The sequence below is a fragment of the Struthio camelus genome, chromosome 9, assembly GCF_040807025.1.
Source record: "Struthio camelus isolate bStrCam1 chromosome 9, bStrCam1.hap1, whole genome shotgun sequence".
Lineage (NCBI taxonomy): Eukaryota > Metazoa > Chordata > Aves > Struthioniformes > Struthionidae > Struthio > Struthio camelus.
Genome location: NC_090950.1, coordinates 21,446,169 through 21,463,573, shown reverse-complemented (window position 1 = coordinate 21,463,573; position 17,405 = coordinate 21,446,169). Strand labels below are relative to the sequence as shown.

At 39.4% G+C, this 17,405-nt stretch overlaps 1 protein-coding gene across 33 annotated transcripts in view; it reads right to left on the bottom strand.

Moving 5' to 3' along the window:
- Nucleotides 1-1,940: 1,940 nt before the first annotated feature.
- The window catches only part of LRCH3 (leucine rich repeats and calponin homology domain containing 3), a 68,836-nt gene continuing 53,371 nt past the window's right edge, over nucleotides 1,941-17,405 (bottom strand). For 9 of the 33 annotated variants that reach the window (XM_068953804.1, XM_068953793.1, XM_068953798.1 and 6 more), the window contains 6 exons: nucleotides 16,695-16,743; nucleotides 16,090-16,203; nucleotides 15,317-15,435; nucleotides 13,842-13,979; nucleotides 11,456-11,533; nucleotides 8,773-9,106 (listed from right to left, as the gene is read on the bottom strand). In XM_068953804.1, coding sequence (XP_068809905.1) covers nucleotides 8,906-9,106; nucleotides 11,456-11,533; nucleotides 13,842-13,979; nucleotides 15,317-15,435; nucleotides 16,090-16,203; nucleotides 16,695-16,743 — 699 coding nt within the window. In that variant the 3' untranslated portion in view covers nucleotides 8,773-8,905. Of the gene's footprint in view, nucleotides 5,726-6,694; nucleotides 6,886-8,772; nucleotides 9,107-11,455; nucleotides 11,534-13,841; nucleotides 13,980-15,316; nucleotides 15,436-16,089; nucleotides 16,204-16,694; nucleotides 16,744-17,405 lie in introns of those variants that run through there. The other 24 variants (XM_068953807.1, XM_068953816.1, XM_068953805.1 and 21 more) reach the window with 5 other exon arrangements.

Sequence of the window (17,405 nt, the reverse complement as noted above, 5' to 3'; positions counted from 1 at the left end):
TGACTAATATTTTCCATACATGGTGGACGTTAGCAGGTGACCTGTTTGGGCGGAGAGAATGAAGCTTGGTCATTAACTCTTCAGATAGCTTGAGCTAAGGAAAAAGTAGGAGAAAACAGAGGAAGAGTAAATCTCCACTTTTTTATCGTAAATTCTAGGCACACACACTCATTAGTAATAAAACCAAAAAGCTGAAATCTGCTGAAAGCATGGCAAAGGATGGGGACTAGTGTTTTCACTTGCTTTGCAGCTGAGAACAAAACAATGTAATTCTGAAAAATCCTCCTCATCCAGGGAGCTCCGCCTAGGCTGGGCTCCTCTTCAAGCCCCAGGTCCCAATGCCAGGATAAGAGCAGTTATTTTTATGGATTTTGACCCTCACGAAGCATCGCAGCAGATCCAGCACCCTGGACCTGCAGTAAATGAGCCAGCAGGAAGTTACATACTGCACTAGTCATGAAATTATTCAAAACTTCCATTTCAGTGACTGGTATCTCAAAGAGGGGGGAAAAAATATGCATATATATATATTCCACAGGCACAGCAAAGTCTGCTTCCAAAATCAGGAAACTCCATGTCTGTGTAAGAGGGGGGAGGGTAATTTTTTGTTTGTTTTCAGCTGGATTTACATTATTCCAGTAGGCAGGGAAGGTGGGAGGGGAATGCAATCTCCAGAGTCCCAATCAGGTGGTCTGAGCCACTGGATCATACTGACCTGTAAGATAGGACACAAGGCTTCCTAACCCTATCTGACCTCGGTGAGCTTATGCCCACCAGGCAACAGCACGTTCTTGTCTTGGACTTTCACCCAGGGAGATCTCTGCTGCCATCCATCCAGTTCCTCCACTGCAGCAGCAGCTCTGAGGGTCACTGCTCTCCTCAAGAACATTACCTTGCTTGAGCAGAGGAACCAGAATAGATTTCTGTTTCTCAGCTATATGGTTGCCAAGTAAACAAGCTGAGCACACCCAGTGACTGGAACAGAGGGCAGAGAGTCACAAAACCTAGCATTTTGGGGCAACTTTGCCAGGGCTGGTACTGCTCAATTTTTCCAGCTGATTTCAATTTTTCCACGATCAAAGAACAGATCATAAGATGTTTTCTGCAGGGAAAATGAGAAATCACGAGTCTTTTGGACAAAGAGGTTTCTAAGGAGACAAATGGAGAAGAAAGGCTGGAGACTGAGAAGCTGGTTAGGAGGAGACTTTAGATAAAGAAGAAAAACACCTGGAGAGAGCTGGGCAGCTCTGAAGAAGGTAGGAACTGAGTTGTCCCAAGCACTCATGGCTGAAAACTGATGGAGTCGCCAAAGTTGAAAAAAGGATGCTGAAGTAGCATAGTGAGCAGGGAAGGCAGTACCATGGGGCTATGCAGCATGTACGAAGTAGGGAGGGTTTGTGCTTCTCTGGCAATTTCTAGGCTTCATATTTTTTAATAATTCAAACTAGCTATGAGGAGGGAGGAAAAGAGGAACAAACATTTGGATTAATAGGAACAAAGCTTTTAAGTGCTGAGGAGCATGAAACAGGGGTGCAAATTTTAAAGACTGAACCCAAACAAAACATGAGAACTGCAAGGAGTACCAGCACTGGCAGCGGCAAACTGCCCAGACCCAAAAGGTATGCTGCACTGCTCACTTTGAGGCAAAAAAAGTGGGAGGTGGGGGAGAAGGGAGGGATAAAGGATTCTGAACAAAAATCACTGCTACTCAGTACCTAGGAAAGGCTGAAAAATCTCTCTGAGAATGTCTGAAGTGGCTGCAGTGGCGCGTATAAAAGCTAATTGGGAACGAAAAATTCTGATGTTATGAAAACAAGAGAAACAAAACAGGTCCATTAACTGTCCAGTGTGATAATTCAGAAGGTGAATATTCACTTGACACACAGGATGTAACATTCATTGATGCAACAGAAAAACAGCAGGAAGAAATATCGTAATTAACGTAAGTTTTAAAACTTTATTTCAAATTACCCCTGGTTTTGTTTTATATTATCAGTGTGCTAGGAGTTCACACTACTGGCAGAATACAGGCAATTTAAAATAAAGTATACAATTTTCAGACATATTTATACTTAACAGACTTAGAAATTATGGAATGTATTTACAGACATACAGCATGGGATGAAGCTTAAAATCCTTTACTCTATTAATTACACGTTTACACTGTTTTCAGAAATAACAAAATTAGACCGCTTTGTAAAACACAGTATCTATACAAAAGATTTTAGACGTCCAAATTAACCTTAAAAGTCCTCTGTTTCTAAAAACAGTTTTCAAAGAACCATTTATAGTCCTAAAAGGCTAAAAATACCACTTGCCATCACGTCACTACTGAGAACAACCGAGATGTTCTCGGTACTGTATAAAGTTTTCAAATGTATTTTAAACAGGCCACCAAGGAAGAGGCCTTAAAGGAAGCTTCCCCCTTCACAAGGGGGAAGGATCAAATCCCCGTTGTTTTAACCTGATCTTTTCAATACTATCAAGGACTCCTAAGTGCCAGTGCTGCTTGATTTTGAGTTTTTAACATCGCTGATGTTTGACACCATTTGAGGAAGAATCATAACACAATGGAGTTAGTATATAAATACTAGCGAGCACTAAACACTCAAACGGATTCCTCCCACACCCTCCAACACAAATGCCCCAGAAAGGAAAGACAATTGCCTCTTGCTGTAGCACACAAAATACAATTTTACACGTGTTTTAAAATATTCTTTTCACTGGATACAACAAAAATTGCACATAAACACACCAAACAAATCCCAACCCATTTCATTGCAAAAGAAAACTGAAGTGGTTTTTGGTATAATACGTTAAATAAACCATGTGATGAAACTTCAGGCTTGGATTTTTGTCCTAAGCATCTGGTCACGATTTACTGTTTGCCGGCATGAAAATACAAGGTTATAAAAGTGAAAGTAACATGACCACTGTACAGAAATTGCCAGAGTGAATGGTTGCTAGGAACAATGTAAGTGATATTTGGGACAAATGCCTGCCCATTCATGCAAGCACTCCTCTTTATATAAAATTCAGCTGCTGCGTGTACATGTTCATGATACACAAGAGTAGCTGTTTTAACCAGACACACCAGGAAATGGCCATTTCTTCAAGTCCACACAACTCCCCATCCCCACCCCGTTAATTCCTAAAAACTAGTATTAATGAAATGTCAAGCTTCCACCAACCTGAATACTGCTAAGTTTCATTTTCTATAGGTGCTGGAAGCTGGACTGGAGCAAACAACACATCCTTATAAATCTAGGAAGGGAAGTGTTTTCTTAAAACAGATACATTTAAGTAGTTTAAGAAGAGTGTGCTATTTAAGTAGCACGCCTACGCATGACACAAATGACCTAATGTTGAAAACTAAGATAAATTCGGCGCCCTCTCAAATTATGCGCAGACGCAAACATACCAGAAACACGTGGTCTGTACTGTTTAGTTGCGAGTGGTAGAAATCTTCCATTCGATTAACTACAGCAGAGACTTCGGTGAAAGCTTTCTTCTTGCATTTTTATGCAATCCCTTAAGCACCACCAACAATCTTCACAAGTGAAATTTAGTGAAATCCAGAACATACTTAGGGAGGAAAGTATGCCTGTATGGAGCTGCTCTCTTCCTCTGTTATTGCAAGTCATTGGTATGTTTAGATTTTGAAGAGTTCAGCGCAACCCACTTACCCAGTAGGAAAATAACGTTTCTTTTTTCAAGTGCAGTCCTAAATACCCTTGGCATGTTCTTTTAGACTTGCAACATGATCAATCAATGCCAGTAAGAGGCAGTGGTTTCAATCATTACATGAAATGCAGGATAAAACAGTCACCCCAATGGACCTTCAAAGAATTACATGAAGTAAAACAAAGCGGGAGCAAAACAGAAAAATGGCTTATCAAATGGGGAAAAACCCAGCTAAGACCAGTCTTTGTCAGCGCTCCCACAGCACGTTTACTTCAGCAAAGGTGACTTTTAGCTAGCTTTTTTCTATTTCTTTTCATTCCTTTATCCCCATTAAATCCTCTTGGTATATGCTGGTTCCAATATATCCCATGATGGACTTAGCTGTCCAGTGCCTGAAGTTGGTCTCAGATCCCATGCACTACATGACATTTGTAACATTTTGGGATACTTTAAGCAGACCAGAAACTAACGAAAGAATGGCACAGATGGAAAACTGGATTTTGCAAGGTCTTGGGGGGGGGGGGGAGGGTGGGAAAAATTGCGTTACTGATCTGGTAATAAGCCTGGCCTAGTCAGTGGGACCAAGGCACAGAAAACTAGTCTTTGATTTGCAGGTTGACTTTAAAGTAAAATGCAAAATCTGGCTGGTGTCTCTCCTATTCCTATATTTTCAATTTCCATTTTTGCATAAGGAAAGAAGGGGGAAGTAATAGTAGTCCTGTAAAATGAGTGCATCACTCTACTTGACCACCAATGAGAAAGGCTTTTTTTTTTTTTTTTTTTAAGCCCTGTCAAACCTACAAATATAAACTACATTTTGCAACAGATTGCTGCTTTGATAATATGCAACCCACCCATGGAAATTCAGTAATTCTGTTCTTAAAATCATTAATTTTCAGTGGTTGGGACATTTACCAGTGTTGGCAGGACTGTATAAAGATGCTCCAGCCCCTGCTAACAATTTTATTTAATAATGGGTTTCTAATGATTAGCATGGCAGGTTGTAATTCTTTGCACTGCAGTGAAAATAGGTACCTGATTCTTGATGACATTTAGTCATCCTTTGACAAAAGCATTCAGTAACCAAATGCATCCCTACGGGCCTGGAAGGAGAGGTGAGAGGAGGTAGAAGGAGATTTCCTCCACTGATGTTGGAAAAATTTCCAGACAAAGACATTAAGACCCAAACAAAAATTAAACCCAGCAAGAATGCTGAAGTGTTTAATACAAATGGAACCGTTCTGGTTTAGTATCTTTTACTAAGATGTGTGTTTCTTGTGGCGATACCATGCAGTACTTTTTCCCCTTGGAGGGGGGGAAAAAAAAAGTTATTCTTCAGATTTAAATACCGAGGACATGCCAACATAGGTCACTGCTCCATGAGGCTCATCCCTCTGATGAAACACTATACAACACAATCTTAACCTGAAATCCTTTTTATATTATGGAAAGAGCTAGTGTTTCTTAGAGGCAAAGAAACTCCCTTTCTTTGAACCCTGCGAGGAAGGAAAGAACTTTCGTTCCTCATACACCCATTGCAACAACATCCTTCTAAAAAACAAATCCTCTTAGGAATCATTTCACTTTCCAAACCGTACACCAGTGTCTCCATCTACAAGGTCTGCAGCTGGCTCCAAACAACCAACCGATGGGACTCCCTGCCCTCCTCACTTTGTTTTAAGGGGCAAAAAACAAACAAAACCAAAAAAAATCCCCAAAATAAAAACACTGTTACTGGAAACTGTTGTGATCTCCAAAAAAAGTGGAGAAATGAGGCAAAACATTCCTGTCAGGAATCACGGAAACTCGTTGCCTTAGAACAGAGCTCTGTGCGTTTGGATGCACTGCATGGGCAGTAAAGTCTTCACGTCCTTCTGCTTAGCCAAGGTAACCCAAAAGGTCCTGGAGGTCTCTACACAGCAGACAAGTGGTGAAGTTGCTGCTGCTTTGGGGGCGCCAGCTCCAGGAGCGCCTGGACAGTCACAGCTACCTGTGTCAAACCCTTCTCTTCTAAAATATGTAGAGGCAAACATAATTGCTCCTGAATGGGGAACAAAACAAAGACAAAAACAAAACGGATGAAAAATACTCAACGGAAAAGAAAAAAAAATTAAGCAAAAAGAGACTGAAATATGAAATGTTATGGACAGCTAACACACACAGGCAGAAGTTTGAAATGAAGTTTCTACTTGTGAATAAAGAGCTGTAAATGTGACTACCAAAAGAGGAAGGTTCAGAATAATCATTGTGTTTACAGTATCAGCCATCACACAGAAAATAAGTACAAATAAGGAAGACTTGAAAAAAAGGATTTGAGGAGAAGTGGGAAATAGCATATTGTCCTCTATCTCCATCCACACGGAAATCGTAGCAGTTGATGAAACTAGAATTAGACTAACTTAGGAAGGAGGAAAGTGCTGATTCAATATGATGAACCAGCTGCAATATAAACAGTAGGAAAGGAGCCATGGTTTCCCTCCCAAAACACAACTGGCTTATGAGGGAGTCCTCACGCAGCAAGTCTTGTTACTGAACACAAGAAAGCAAAGACCTGCTTTTAAAGCAGAGAATTAAATAGTAGTACGTGTGACAAACTCTGTGCAATAAAGTCTAAGAGAAACATTATGCTGAAGAGCAACTCTCATTGCAAGACACATTGTCCATCCGAAGTCCTTCAGTCCATATGTATGACCTGATTTCTATCGCTACAAAAAATCCTGGGTAAGGAAGGAAACAGCAGAGAGCAGAAGATGTTTTATGGAAGAAAAAACAAAAAAAACAAACAAAAAAGAAAAAATACTTGCTTCTTTGTATGACTGAGATGACCTTAATAAATGTAGAAAATGCTGTTTCTCCTCTTCAAGACGACAAGAAATTGGCAGTATATTTAAAGGCAAAGCCCTTCTATAATATTTAAGAGTACAACTTACTCATCTTTCAGAAGAACACCTCTTTAACAGATTACCTCAAAAATAATTCTGAAGAATAACATGGATACACAAAATACAAAGAGTTTTCAAACTGTTTTATTAAGAATTGTGTGATATTTTTGGTCTATGATGACTTTAAAGTCTCATCCTGCACAAGGCCTTGGCACATCCTGGCCCTCCTCACTCCGTAACAGTCATCCACAGACAGGACGTGTGTGCCAACAGTCCTCCGCTTCGTTAGTCAATAACCAAATTTGTGCTCCCTATAAAGCTACAGAGAATTTTTTTCATGCGTTATTCCCACAATAATCAGTATTTCTTCATTCCTTGCACCATTACTGATTATTCACGTAAAAGAAAATCTTCAGCCTAAGTGATGGCAGCCAACACTCTTCCCACAAAGCTCAGAGCGGAGAAAGAGCAAATTCACCCAGACTGAAATCCTCACAGTAAGTCAGAGCGCTAGGCTGAAACGTGTTTTTCTTCCACCGATTTTACAGATGTTATTTTGAAAAAAATATGCTTTTTGAGAAAATACCTGTAAACTTGACTAAATAGGTCTTATCTTTTCACTTAAGTAGTAAATAGATAAGAGGAAAAGCTCTGGAATGACTCCATACCACAGAAACACTCATGACAAAATAAAATTCACAAACTGGAAGGCACTGTTAGGGTAAAACCCCTTGCAGCTTTTATCACAGTGTTCATTAGAAGAGATTAAGAAACATAGGAACTGAGTTCAGTTTAGTCCATGTCAGTAAACAGTGCAAAAATAGCTTATTAAAAAATTAAGCACAATCTTGCCACTGGTCCCCTTCTCTCAAAAATGTTTCGCTTGGACAGGACTTTTGTGTCAGTCACAGTGCGATTTAGAAAGAGGGACTCAACTCCTCTTACTCCTTTGCTAAGTACCCATTTTATGTTACAAGAGCTTTTGAGATCTATGGGCATGTAACAAACATTTTTTACTGGCATCCACAGCATTTGCGACTAAGCTCCTGGGTGTGTCAAACTGTGCTTCAGAGTTGTTGCCAGGTTAATGCTGGAATGCTGACACCACGTAAACTAGGCTTATGAGCTGTTTACTGCATTTTCAGATATCAGTTTATTGAAAACACACTCAGAACAGCCATGTTACTTAACACTTGCCTGTAACTGAGCTCTGAACAGAGTTCCCTGGATCAGTCTATGCTCTGAGGAGACATGGTCTTTTTGCACATGACGCTAGGAGTGCCCTGAAGGTCTGAGGTGTCCCTGAGAAAGGCATTAAAGCACCAGGAATCAACGGGGAGGGAGAATCTTGGAAGCTTTATGGAAGACTACCTGAGTTTTGCAAAACAGTGAAGCGTATGTGCACCCAGGGCTCATATCTCTGTAGTCATATGATGCAAAAGTTTCTGAAAATGACAGGGGAAGAAAAGGAATATGGAATAAGCATGATTTGGGGCTTCCACAATCAAGTGGCAACTCAAGAAGTTTTTGTTAAGTTTTAAATCAGGTCTTTAATCAAGACCACAGTAAAATGCCCCAGTGTCCTGTGGCATCTGATAGATTCTTAAAGATTTTTCCTTCTGCATCAGAAACTTCCTCCCCTCCCCCAAAGCTGACTAAAGAGCCAAATTTCTCTGAAAATTTCCTGCTGGATCTGTTATAAAGCTGTAGTAGTTCAGGATTCACAGCTACTTTAAAAATCCTGACTCAAAAGTAATATACTGGAGTCTAAAAATGTGAGAAATCAAATACTCTCAGGAGCAGGGTAAAGAAATGTGGGTAAGAAACCAAAAACCAGCAAAGCCCTGCAGACAAACTTATCAGACCATGTCTCCTAAGACTGGGAGATCTAATCAAAAACTCTGATGCAAAAAAAAAAAAAAAAAAGGAAAAAAAGAAAAAAAAATAGAAACTTTTGCATCCTTCTCTAACATTTTTTGTCAGATAATCTTGAAGCAATGTATCAGAGTGGGTGCAATTCCCATTTCACAGAAGGGGAAACAGAGGCACATACCCATATTACACCCACATATCCTAAACTCAGTCCCTTGCTCTGGCCTGTGAACAACACTTCCCCCTTTGTAAGCATTATATCTGCTAAACATCACACAGCAAATACAAACGTGAATTATGTTACAGACAGGCACGCGGGCGTACCAATGTGTTTACGCATTGTGCTTGTCACCTCTGTCCCCTAAGTGGGAAAGAAAGCACTTCATACACAGAGTCTTGACGAAAACCAAACCCCTTCACCAAGCACTGGAGTGATGGAGGAAGGAAGAAGCAACACTATCTTTCAGCTAGAGGAAAAAGACCCAGCGATAGAACATACAGAGAGTTAGCATTAGAGTACAGTAAAACACCACAAAGCCCCAAAGCTGAACGGAAAGGGAGACAAGAGTGGATTCTTCTGAATCTGTCCCCAGGGAAAGAAGAGTCTCAACTGTTCTTTTAACGCTGAGGTTTAGCTGAAGAATGTCAGAAGGGGAACAAAGATTGTCCTGTCCAAAGTGTGTGAGCAGGAAGGGAAAACAGACAGAAAAAAAAAAAAAAAAAAAAAAGGTCAGTCAATTAGCCATACTAACACCCACGAAGCAGTCAGTCAGACATCTCAGATATACCCTACACATTCAAGGAGCGTATCACAGCTGGTTAATTCTCACAAAGGAATCTGCAAGTTCCAAAGAACTCTCTTAATACAAGTACTTAGCGTTTAGTGTGTTGCCTGTCAGGTGTAAAACTTAAACATGTAACAATCTTCTTTTGTTAAAAATTCAGTAGCTTACATAAGCCTTAGCAAAAACTAATTTTTTTCAGGGAAATAAATTGGCTACAAGTTTTTGAGATGCTGTTGGCATTGAGTACTCACCAATGTTAAGACACTGCACGCATCTTAATTAACAAACAGTACAACAAGGGATTGTTTATGTGTAATTGATGCTTGAATGTGGTATCCTGCAGAAATATCTAATATTAATCAAAGCCTAAGTGTTCTATAACTATTACCAGGATATCTTTTGCCTCCCTTGCACAGAGGTAACTACTGTAAATTAATGAAATCTAGATGCACGTATACCATATTCTGTTAACTGTCGGTTTCTTTTGATGCAAGGGCTCTACTGGCAAAGTCCTACAGAAATAGCTACTCCTTTGTGGTGCTGGAATAGGAGCATAGCTCTGCCTGTAATTAGCATTTTCTAAAAGTAGCTTCTTACATAAAGTAGCCTGTTCTCTTAGAAGGTAAGTATTTCTACATAGATCCATACTTCGAAAAAGCCCTTTATATTTGCAATTAGAATTTAAATGAAAGGAGATACCTGCAGGCATCTTTTCAACAAAATATATTAGGCTGCCGTGTCATTCATTCTTACAGATATCTTGCCTTTTCATCTCAGTAGACACGTAATGTAGACATGTGAGAGTAAAGTTAGAGTTCAGGTAGGGGTTTCAGTAAGTTTCCCCAGAGACATTCTCCTTGAACTTCTTTTAGATCAAAGCAGGAGAAATGAAAAAAAAAAAACAGGAGGATCCTAGGTAGGAGGTAAGTTTTTATGAAGCTAGGACAGGTGTAGCACAATGCGTCTATAGGGGACTTTTTGCTTGGGTGGGATTTTGTCTGTTCTTTAATGTAGTTCATTTCAATGACCTGCTTTGCACTGCAAGGCCATAAACAATTGTATCTGCATATCCGAGGGAACTATAAACTGGGGAGCTGATATGGAATTGAATAACTTTACCTCAGAAGAATTTATGTTATGCAGTCCTGCCAGAACTAAAAGTCTGAAGTTTCTTCGGGGACCAAGAGAGTGTAGCACCTCAAACACTATCACTCATGCCCCCTACCATGTTCCAATGCTGTGCATCACCGAGTCATGTGAAAATACAGGGCAGTTCAATAAATACGCTATCCTAAACTTCCAGTGGCTCACGTCCTGCCCGCAAGTGAAGCTATCATGGATAAACTCAGAAAATACTGTGCTGGTGACTAAAGAGCATAGCTTTTGGAAATTGTTGGGAAATGAGTCACTGGGTCTACTTTTCCCTTTTGCAAAGCAAAAGGAAGAAAAAAGGACCTACAACAGAAACACTACCACTTAGCAGTTTAAGAAACCAAACCAATTAATACACTAAAAGAAAAATAAAGCAAAATATGACATGTATCAAAACCATTTGCACCAAGATAGCTGCTAAATAAAGCAAAGGGAAAAGGACAGGACAGCATAAAACAGGACAGCTAGACTGCAATATGTTATTTCATGTTTCTACTTTGTAGCTCCTCCAGTTTCAGAAGGGGAAGAGGAATATCAGAAGATACTAGACTACCACTACTAGTATATAACACAAAGAATTAGGATCTACGCAAAGATAGCTACCATCAGAGAAAGGCCAATAATACTGTGGCTTCTTGGCAAGGCAGTAAAAATGTTCACATAGGAGGATTATTCTGAAGGCACATCAAAAGCTTTGGGTTAAAGGAATTACGCAAACCATTATCCACATTTTATTCAATTTTTAAGCTACTAAATATTTCATCTCCAGAAAATTTAATTCTATTTGAAGTACACTGCAGTTTTACAAGACAGATTCAAACTGCATCCACTAACTTGAATTTGAGGCAGAGCATAAGTTAATCAGACCTATGATAAATCAACTGCATCTGGCTTTGTTTTGTTCTGGAAGGGGATGCAAAACAAATCTGACCTATACAGTAAGATGTACCTTACACCTGAACCTTCTAAACATTTAATTATTTTGTTTTCACCAAATCTCTCAAAAACGGTTCTATTTTTTTTTTGGAGCATCATACAGAACTGCACTTGAAACAATATCAGAAGAGCAGAAGTGTGTACCTGAGGCACTCCAATCCTTCTGCAAGCTTCCAAGAAATTCTCCACATTTCGTCTGCATTTTGCCATTGTAAGTTTAGGCTGCAAAGAAAGAAAGGAGAAAGGCATACAGTATTCTTAATTGTCAGGATATTCAAAGATTTTTATTTTGTGTGTAAATAAAACTCTTAAATCTGCTGACCAAAAACATACCACACTGACATAAGCTAGTCTAACTCAAACAAGGCTCTGTTGTAATTTGCTTTTCTTTAGAAATGCAAGCCCTAATTTCAAAGCTAATTTACAAAATGCTAAGCTGGATGTTTTAACAAAAAGACAATTCTAACCCATGCAAAATTTGCATACAAGCTGTTACTAAAAACAGGCTAATACTTTCAGTGGCTGCAATATGTTAATTTTAAAAATATATTTTGAATGAAACACATACACGGCTCCAGTATTGGGATTTCAGAGAAATTTCTCGATATGAAGCAATCTGGAGTCTGTTCTGGATTGCTCCATTTTATAAATATTTCAAACTATATTTTAATTGAGAGGTTAAATAAAAAAAGAAAGAAGGCTAGATGTAACTAGAGAATAATGGAAGAAAACTGGAATTGAAACCTGCTGCTTGTAAGCCTCTTGCAGATGTTTGATGTGGCTGTTCAAATTGGCCTCACTGGTATCTTTTCAAGAAAGGTTTCCTCCCCCCCCCAGTTAACTTTCACACCTCTGCACAAACATGCCCCTGTACTGGCTCTGTCTTGTTTCTATTCTTGAAGCGTATTCTTTTTTTTTTTTTTTTTTTTTTTAAAAAGAGGCACAAACTTCATGTTCCTTTGTATGAGCTACCTGCAGTCTACATAGCAGTAGGCAGCAGCCTCTGTGGGTCCAATACTTTTCAGTAAGTGGGGATAAAGCAGACTGGGGGAGCTTTTGCTCTCTCCCCTTAGTCTGCCATGTTACCCCACCAAGAAAGCAAGTTAAAGGCTAGTGCTGACAATCTCTCTCCCGAAGGACAAAGGGAATATAAAGATGATGTTGTGGTGTGAGGAATGACATGATGCCTCTTCTGCTCCTGGAGCTGTGCAGTTACAGGCTGCCTTAATTCCTTGAGATTGATGACAAAGCCACGATTTAACTCATAACACTGACTATTCCAACAGCGCATAAAACCAGGCCACTGAAAAGATGTTATGACGAGAATCTGCTGAATAGCAGCTGTATGGCTCTTTTTCATGAAGATTCTACTTTCTGTCTAAAATGTTGGCATGTCCAGTTAAATAGTTCTCAAAACAATGAGGACATCTGCTTCTTCACATAAGCCCACGGGAAAGGAACCAAAACGGTATAGTACACAGCCCTGTAAGCGCCAGTTCAAACTGCAGCTGACAAGGACTGAGTCCAAAATAGGGCAAAGCAAACAGGCATGTTTCAACTTCTTCCCCCAGGAACAGTCTTTGTCCTCCCCCCTCCCCCCATTCATATAATCTTAAGAAAATGTGAATGAGCGTAAAAAGCAATTTGTCTCTCCGTACTGCTTTTGAGTAGCTGACCCTAAATATTTTCACTGAACTTTTTTGGCTGCCACAACCAGAAAGAATATCTTGCTGATAGATCAGCTAAATAATCTGTCTCTACTTCATGGTTCTCAATCTTTCCCTAATTCTGTGCTTTCCTTACATTATGTATTTCTAGGTGCATTACTGTGTATCATCTTCATTGCTCCCCAAAAAACTGCAGATAGGCAGGGTAAAGGGAACAACTTCCCAAATTTTTAAACTTCTCTGTGCACTTTCTTGCTCAGATAGCAAGCAATATTCCTATCCACAGATGCAAAGTAAACTATTTTCCTGTTATCCATACAAAGGTATGACTGGATTTGTTTTGTTCCAGGAGCTCGCCAAGCACATGCAAATGGAGCTCAAGTGTGCTCTGCTAAAATTCCTAAGCAGAGGAATTTATACTACTTCTGTGAAGTGGACACAAGAATCAATTTAGATTCTCTGCCTGTTCTTGCTATCTTCTGTAACAGGCTCCTAATCATTTGTGGAGAATACTGTATATCCCTACTATTTGCTGTTCTGAACTTCTCCGACCTCTTGATCTTCTGAAATATCCTATTACAGTTTGCATGTTGCTCTGTCTCTTATTTTAAATCTGTCTCTTTCCAGTTAACGCAGGCAGGACTTGAAAATGTTAATATTGTCTTAAAACTCTGTGTTAGAAGTAACTTTATTTAATTGAAATAAATCCAAATATAATTTTTAAATTAAACCACACATTTTGCTTAGACAGACCTGATGGTTATTTTTCTCATGCCTGTTGAATGGAGCATTTGCCTGATTACAGAATGTTGCTGGATGTCATTTCGGACAGCTACAAAATACTGCCATCGTTACATACTTACAACAGCAGGGGAGGGGACGTGAATGCTGGGAACAGATCGAGGACGCACATGATTAGCTAAATGGCACAGAACAACGCCATCGGTGAGAGCTGCTCCAAGATCACTGGGCAACGATACCTTCAACCGTGATTCAATATTCTGTATAAAAATGAACGCACATGCACAGAAAATAAGAGCTGCTTTCCTCCAACTATTTCATTCTGCCAAACAATTTAAGAGGCAGAATCACTTGCATTCCAATACTTTCTCCACCTTCGTGACATATTTCTGAACAACTTTATTTCTATGTTCCACCAAGAAAGGCTCTGTGCACTGCTGTGGCCCAGAGTTGACCACACTTTAGGAGCAGCTGACCTCAAAGATAAACAGATTTTATTGCCCAGCACAGGGGACTTATACAACCAAACACAACGGAAAATCAGCTCTAAGAAAAGTATCCCACATCCTTCTGACTCTCAGAAAATGGTTCTACCAAGGGAAGTGAAAGTTATTGTCTTGAAAAGAAAAAGCTGTAAGAAAAGCTGAAGGTAGAAAGAGTTTAAAAGGAGCAGGTAGTGAACGTATGGTGTTAAGGGAAGAGTGAAAAAAAATTCAGTTCAGGTTTTTATCCTATTTCAAATGCTACAGGAATTGCAGTGCCTGTATGAAAACCGTTAAGTACAAAAAAGAATTAAGCTTACCTAGGAAGTAGAGCAGGAGACTTAATATATAAAAAGTATTCTGAGATAATGCAAGAAAGGCTCTACAAACAGCACCAAGTTTTATTTTGCTTAATACTTGAGACAACTTGCTAGATTGTCCTTTCTTTAACATTTATAAAGAGAAGGAACCCTCTCTGTCCATCTGGGATGCTCATGGCTTTTAAAGTCAGCTTTAACAAGTAACTCTTATTTCTTGAGAAAGCTCAAACAATTAATTATAGCACTTCCGGAAATCCCTTCGTGTTCTCCAAAAACAAGCATAAAGCACATCTGTATCTCAGACGTTCTGCACTCAACTAAGGATAAGGCAAGAATCAACAGATGGATGCAGAGCATACAAGGAAGCCATGCAGTCAGTATGACTGGCAGTAGTCTCAGTACTCTACTTGCTCTTCTGTGGCTTTACAGCAATGGGGATTTTTTTAAAAGATATTAAAAGGAAGACAGAGAGGTGGCTTTCCAGAGAGTTCCTTACAAGCGTGAAGGGCGATAAAGAAAAAAAAGCACACGTTCATTTTAAAAGTGGCGATCACTGGCTAGTCAGGAGCAAGAGTCAGTACTGTGTATTCTATAGAATTTGAAAGCTGACTATCCACTGTGAAAAACCAAAGTGAATACCACTTAATCCAACGGAAAGAAACACAGACTATACAGCTGCCATTTAATTTTGGTCATCAGTTCAATGTAGTAAGACCAAAACATAAGAACAGGTTAGCATAATGCATGCAATGCGTTTACTAAGATGTCTGCATACTGGTTCCTGTTAGCCTGTACCTTACGTAGTTGCTCTATTAGTGCCAGCTCTTCCTCACGTTGTTTGGAGTATTGTCTTGCTCTGGGGTCTGCAGAATCATTAGCAGGAGGCAAGGCACAGGTGGAAGATGAAGTAACAGCTAAAAAGTAGCACAAGGGAAAGAGAATCACTAAACTTGGTTTGGCTGATTGTCCTTTGCTGCTACATTACATGTGCACGCACAACATGCCAGGTGGATGCAGTGCACTCCTTTTCACAAACCCGTTTCCTTCACTGGATTATTAATCTACCAAGCTTAACGATCTAATAATCTAAATGACATGTTTCTGTAACAGATCTTGCTTTCTGTTTAGAGTCTGTTCTTTCCATTGGCTAATAATCATTCAGAAAAAGAGGACAATTTTTTTAAACACTAAATATGTTGAAATAGCTCCATCTTCCTATAAACATTGTAATTTTGTTACGTGCTACAAGCGAAAAACATATCAAGCTGCCTTCATAACTTTTTGGAAGCTTGTGTGGCATTTCCTTGATATCCTTCTAGGTGTAAGCACAAACCCTAAGAACAAATTCCCACATTTAAATAACTATGACAAAAGAGTATTTGACAACTCTAAATAATTGCTTATTCAGAAAGTATTTCTTCTAAATTTAAAGTCAGGTATCCACAAATGGAACTCTAAAACTAGTTTGATAATAGTGACCTGAAATAGCAGAACCGTGCAAAACCTAGGTAATGCAGATGTTAGTATCATGTAACAAAACTAGCTCATTTCTAAACTATGTAACCTACCTTTGTTTGCTTCATCCCTGACAGCTGTTTGGAAAAGGAAACTCGCAGGTCGCTGGCAAGGGTTTCTATAGGAAGGCGGGGCTGCAGGGCCAGGATATGGAGGGGAAAGGTGGACTAAACAAATGTGGAAAGGCACAGGAAAGGAAAGGAGGAAGAAGGAAACAGTTAGAGTTTAATAGGAAATGGGTTCAGCAATGTGGTAATTAAAAAGAACAAAACAAAATTTTAATATAATAATGACAAAATAAATTACAGCCATGCATGATAAAAGCACAGAGCAGGAAAAGGCACTTCCAAGGACACCTGCATGCAAAGCACATGCCACATACCACTTCCAACAACTGTTCTAACTGGTGCTGAACACATCTGTAGGACACAGAAGGCCTATAGGAAGGGCTGAAACAGCCAAATCCTACTCTCTCCCTGTTCATCCCTGTTGTTGTTTACTCATGTGTTTCTAAACAGACCCAAATAACTGGATAGATTCTCAAACACAGCAGTGCCACATACAGAGGCAGGAATCTATGCTCCCTGCTCTAATAGTACAAGTGTGCAAGCAGGCGTTTTAATCTTATTTTTCAGACGTTACTTCCTTTCCCTGTTACCTGTCTGAGTGGTAGGTGAGCTGGGAGAGATGGTCGATCTGTCATCACTCTGTGGACAAAAAAGCAAGAGTATAAATGATCCTAATCTGGAAAAGCTGTGACCAACTTAGTTTGCTTTGTTTTTAAAAAGGCTCCATCCATCCAAGTATGTTTCAGAGAAAAACAGAAACGTGAAAAACACCAACATGTTGTTCTCCAAGTCTCATCTCTTCAGAAAGTTACAAGAAAGTTTCTTTTGCAGAAATTACACAATTCTTCTTCCTTCAGGAAAAAGAATTATGAAACGGCATTGACAGTGCAGTGACAGATCTTTGTTTACTCTTCCTTCCAACCAAAAACTTTCAAAGTATCCTTTGCTAAGACGACACTGACAAACAGGTAAGCACACAAAGAACTTGCGTTAATAGCCCCACTGATAAGACGACACAGCCGCCTCTTTCTACATCTCTGCTAATGCAAAACTGCTGCTTACTGAACTTCACTCTCCCTAATGAAATACACTGTGGCTTTACTACAGTGCTTCCACAGACTTACGATTTCTTGTGATGAATACATTCAGTATAGCAGTTTCCATAGAGGAGAAAGAAATATAGTATAACTGTATTCAGTGGTAAAAGTAAGCTGGTAAAGAATACAACAAAAGTACTTCTGATGAACTCAACTTGGTCAAGAGAAAATCATCTTGTAAATAAAACGCAACATCAAAGATGA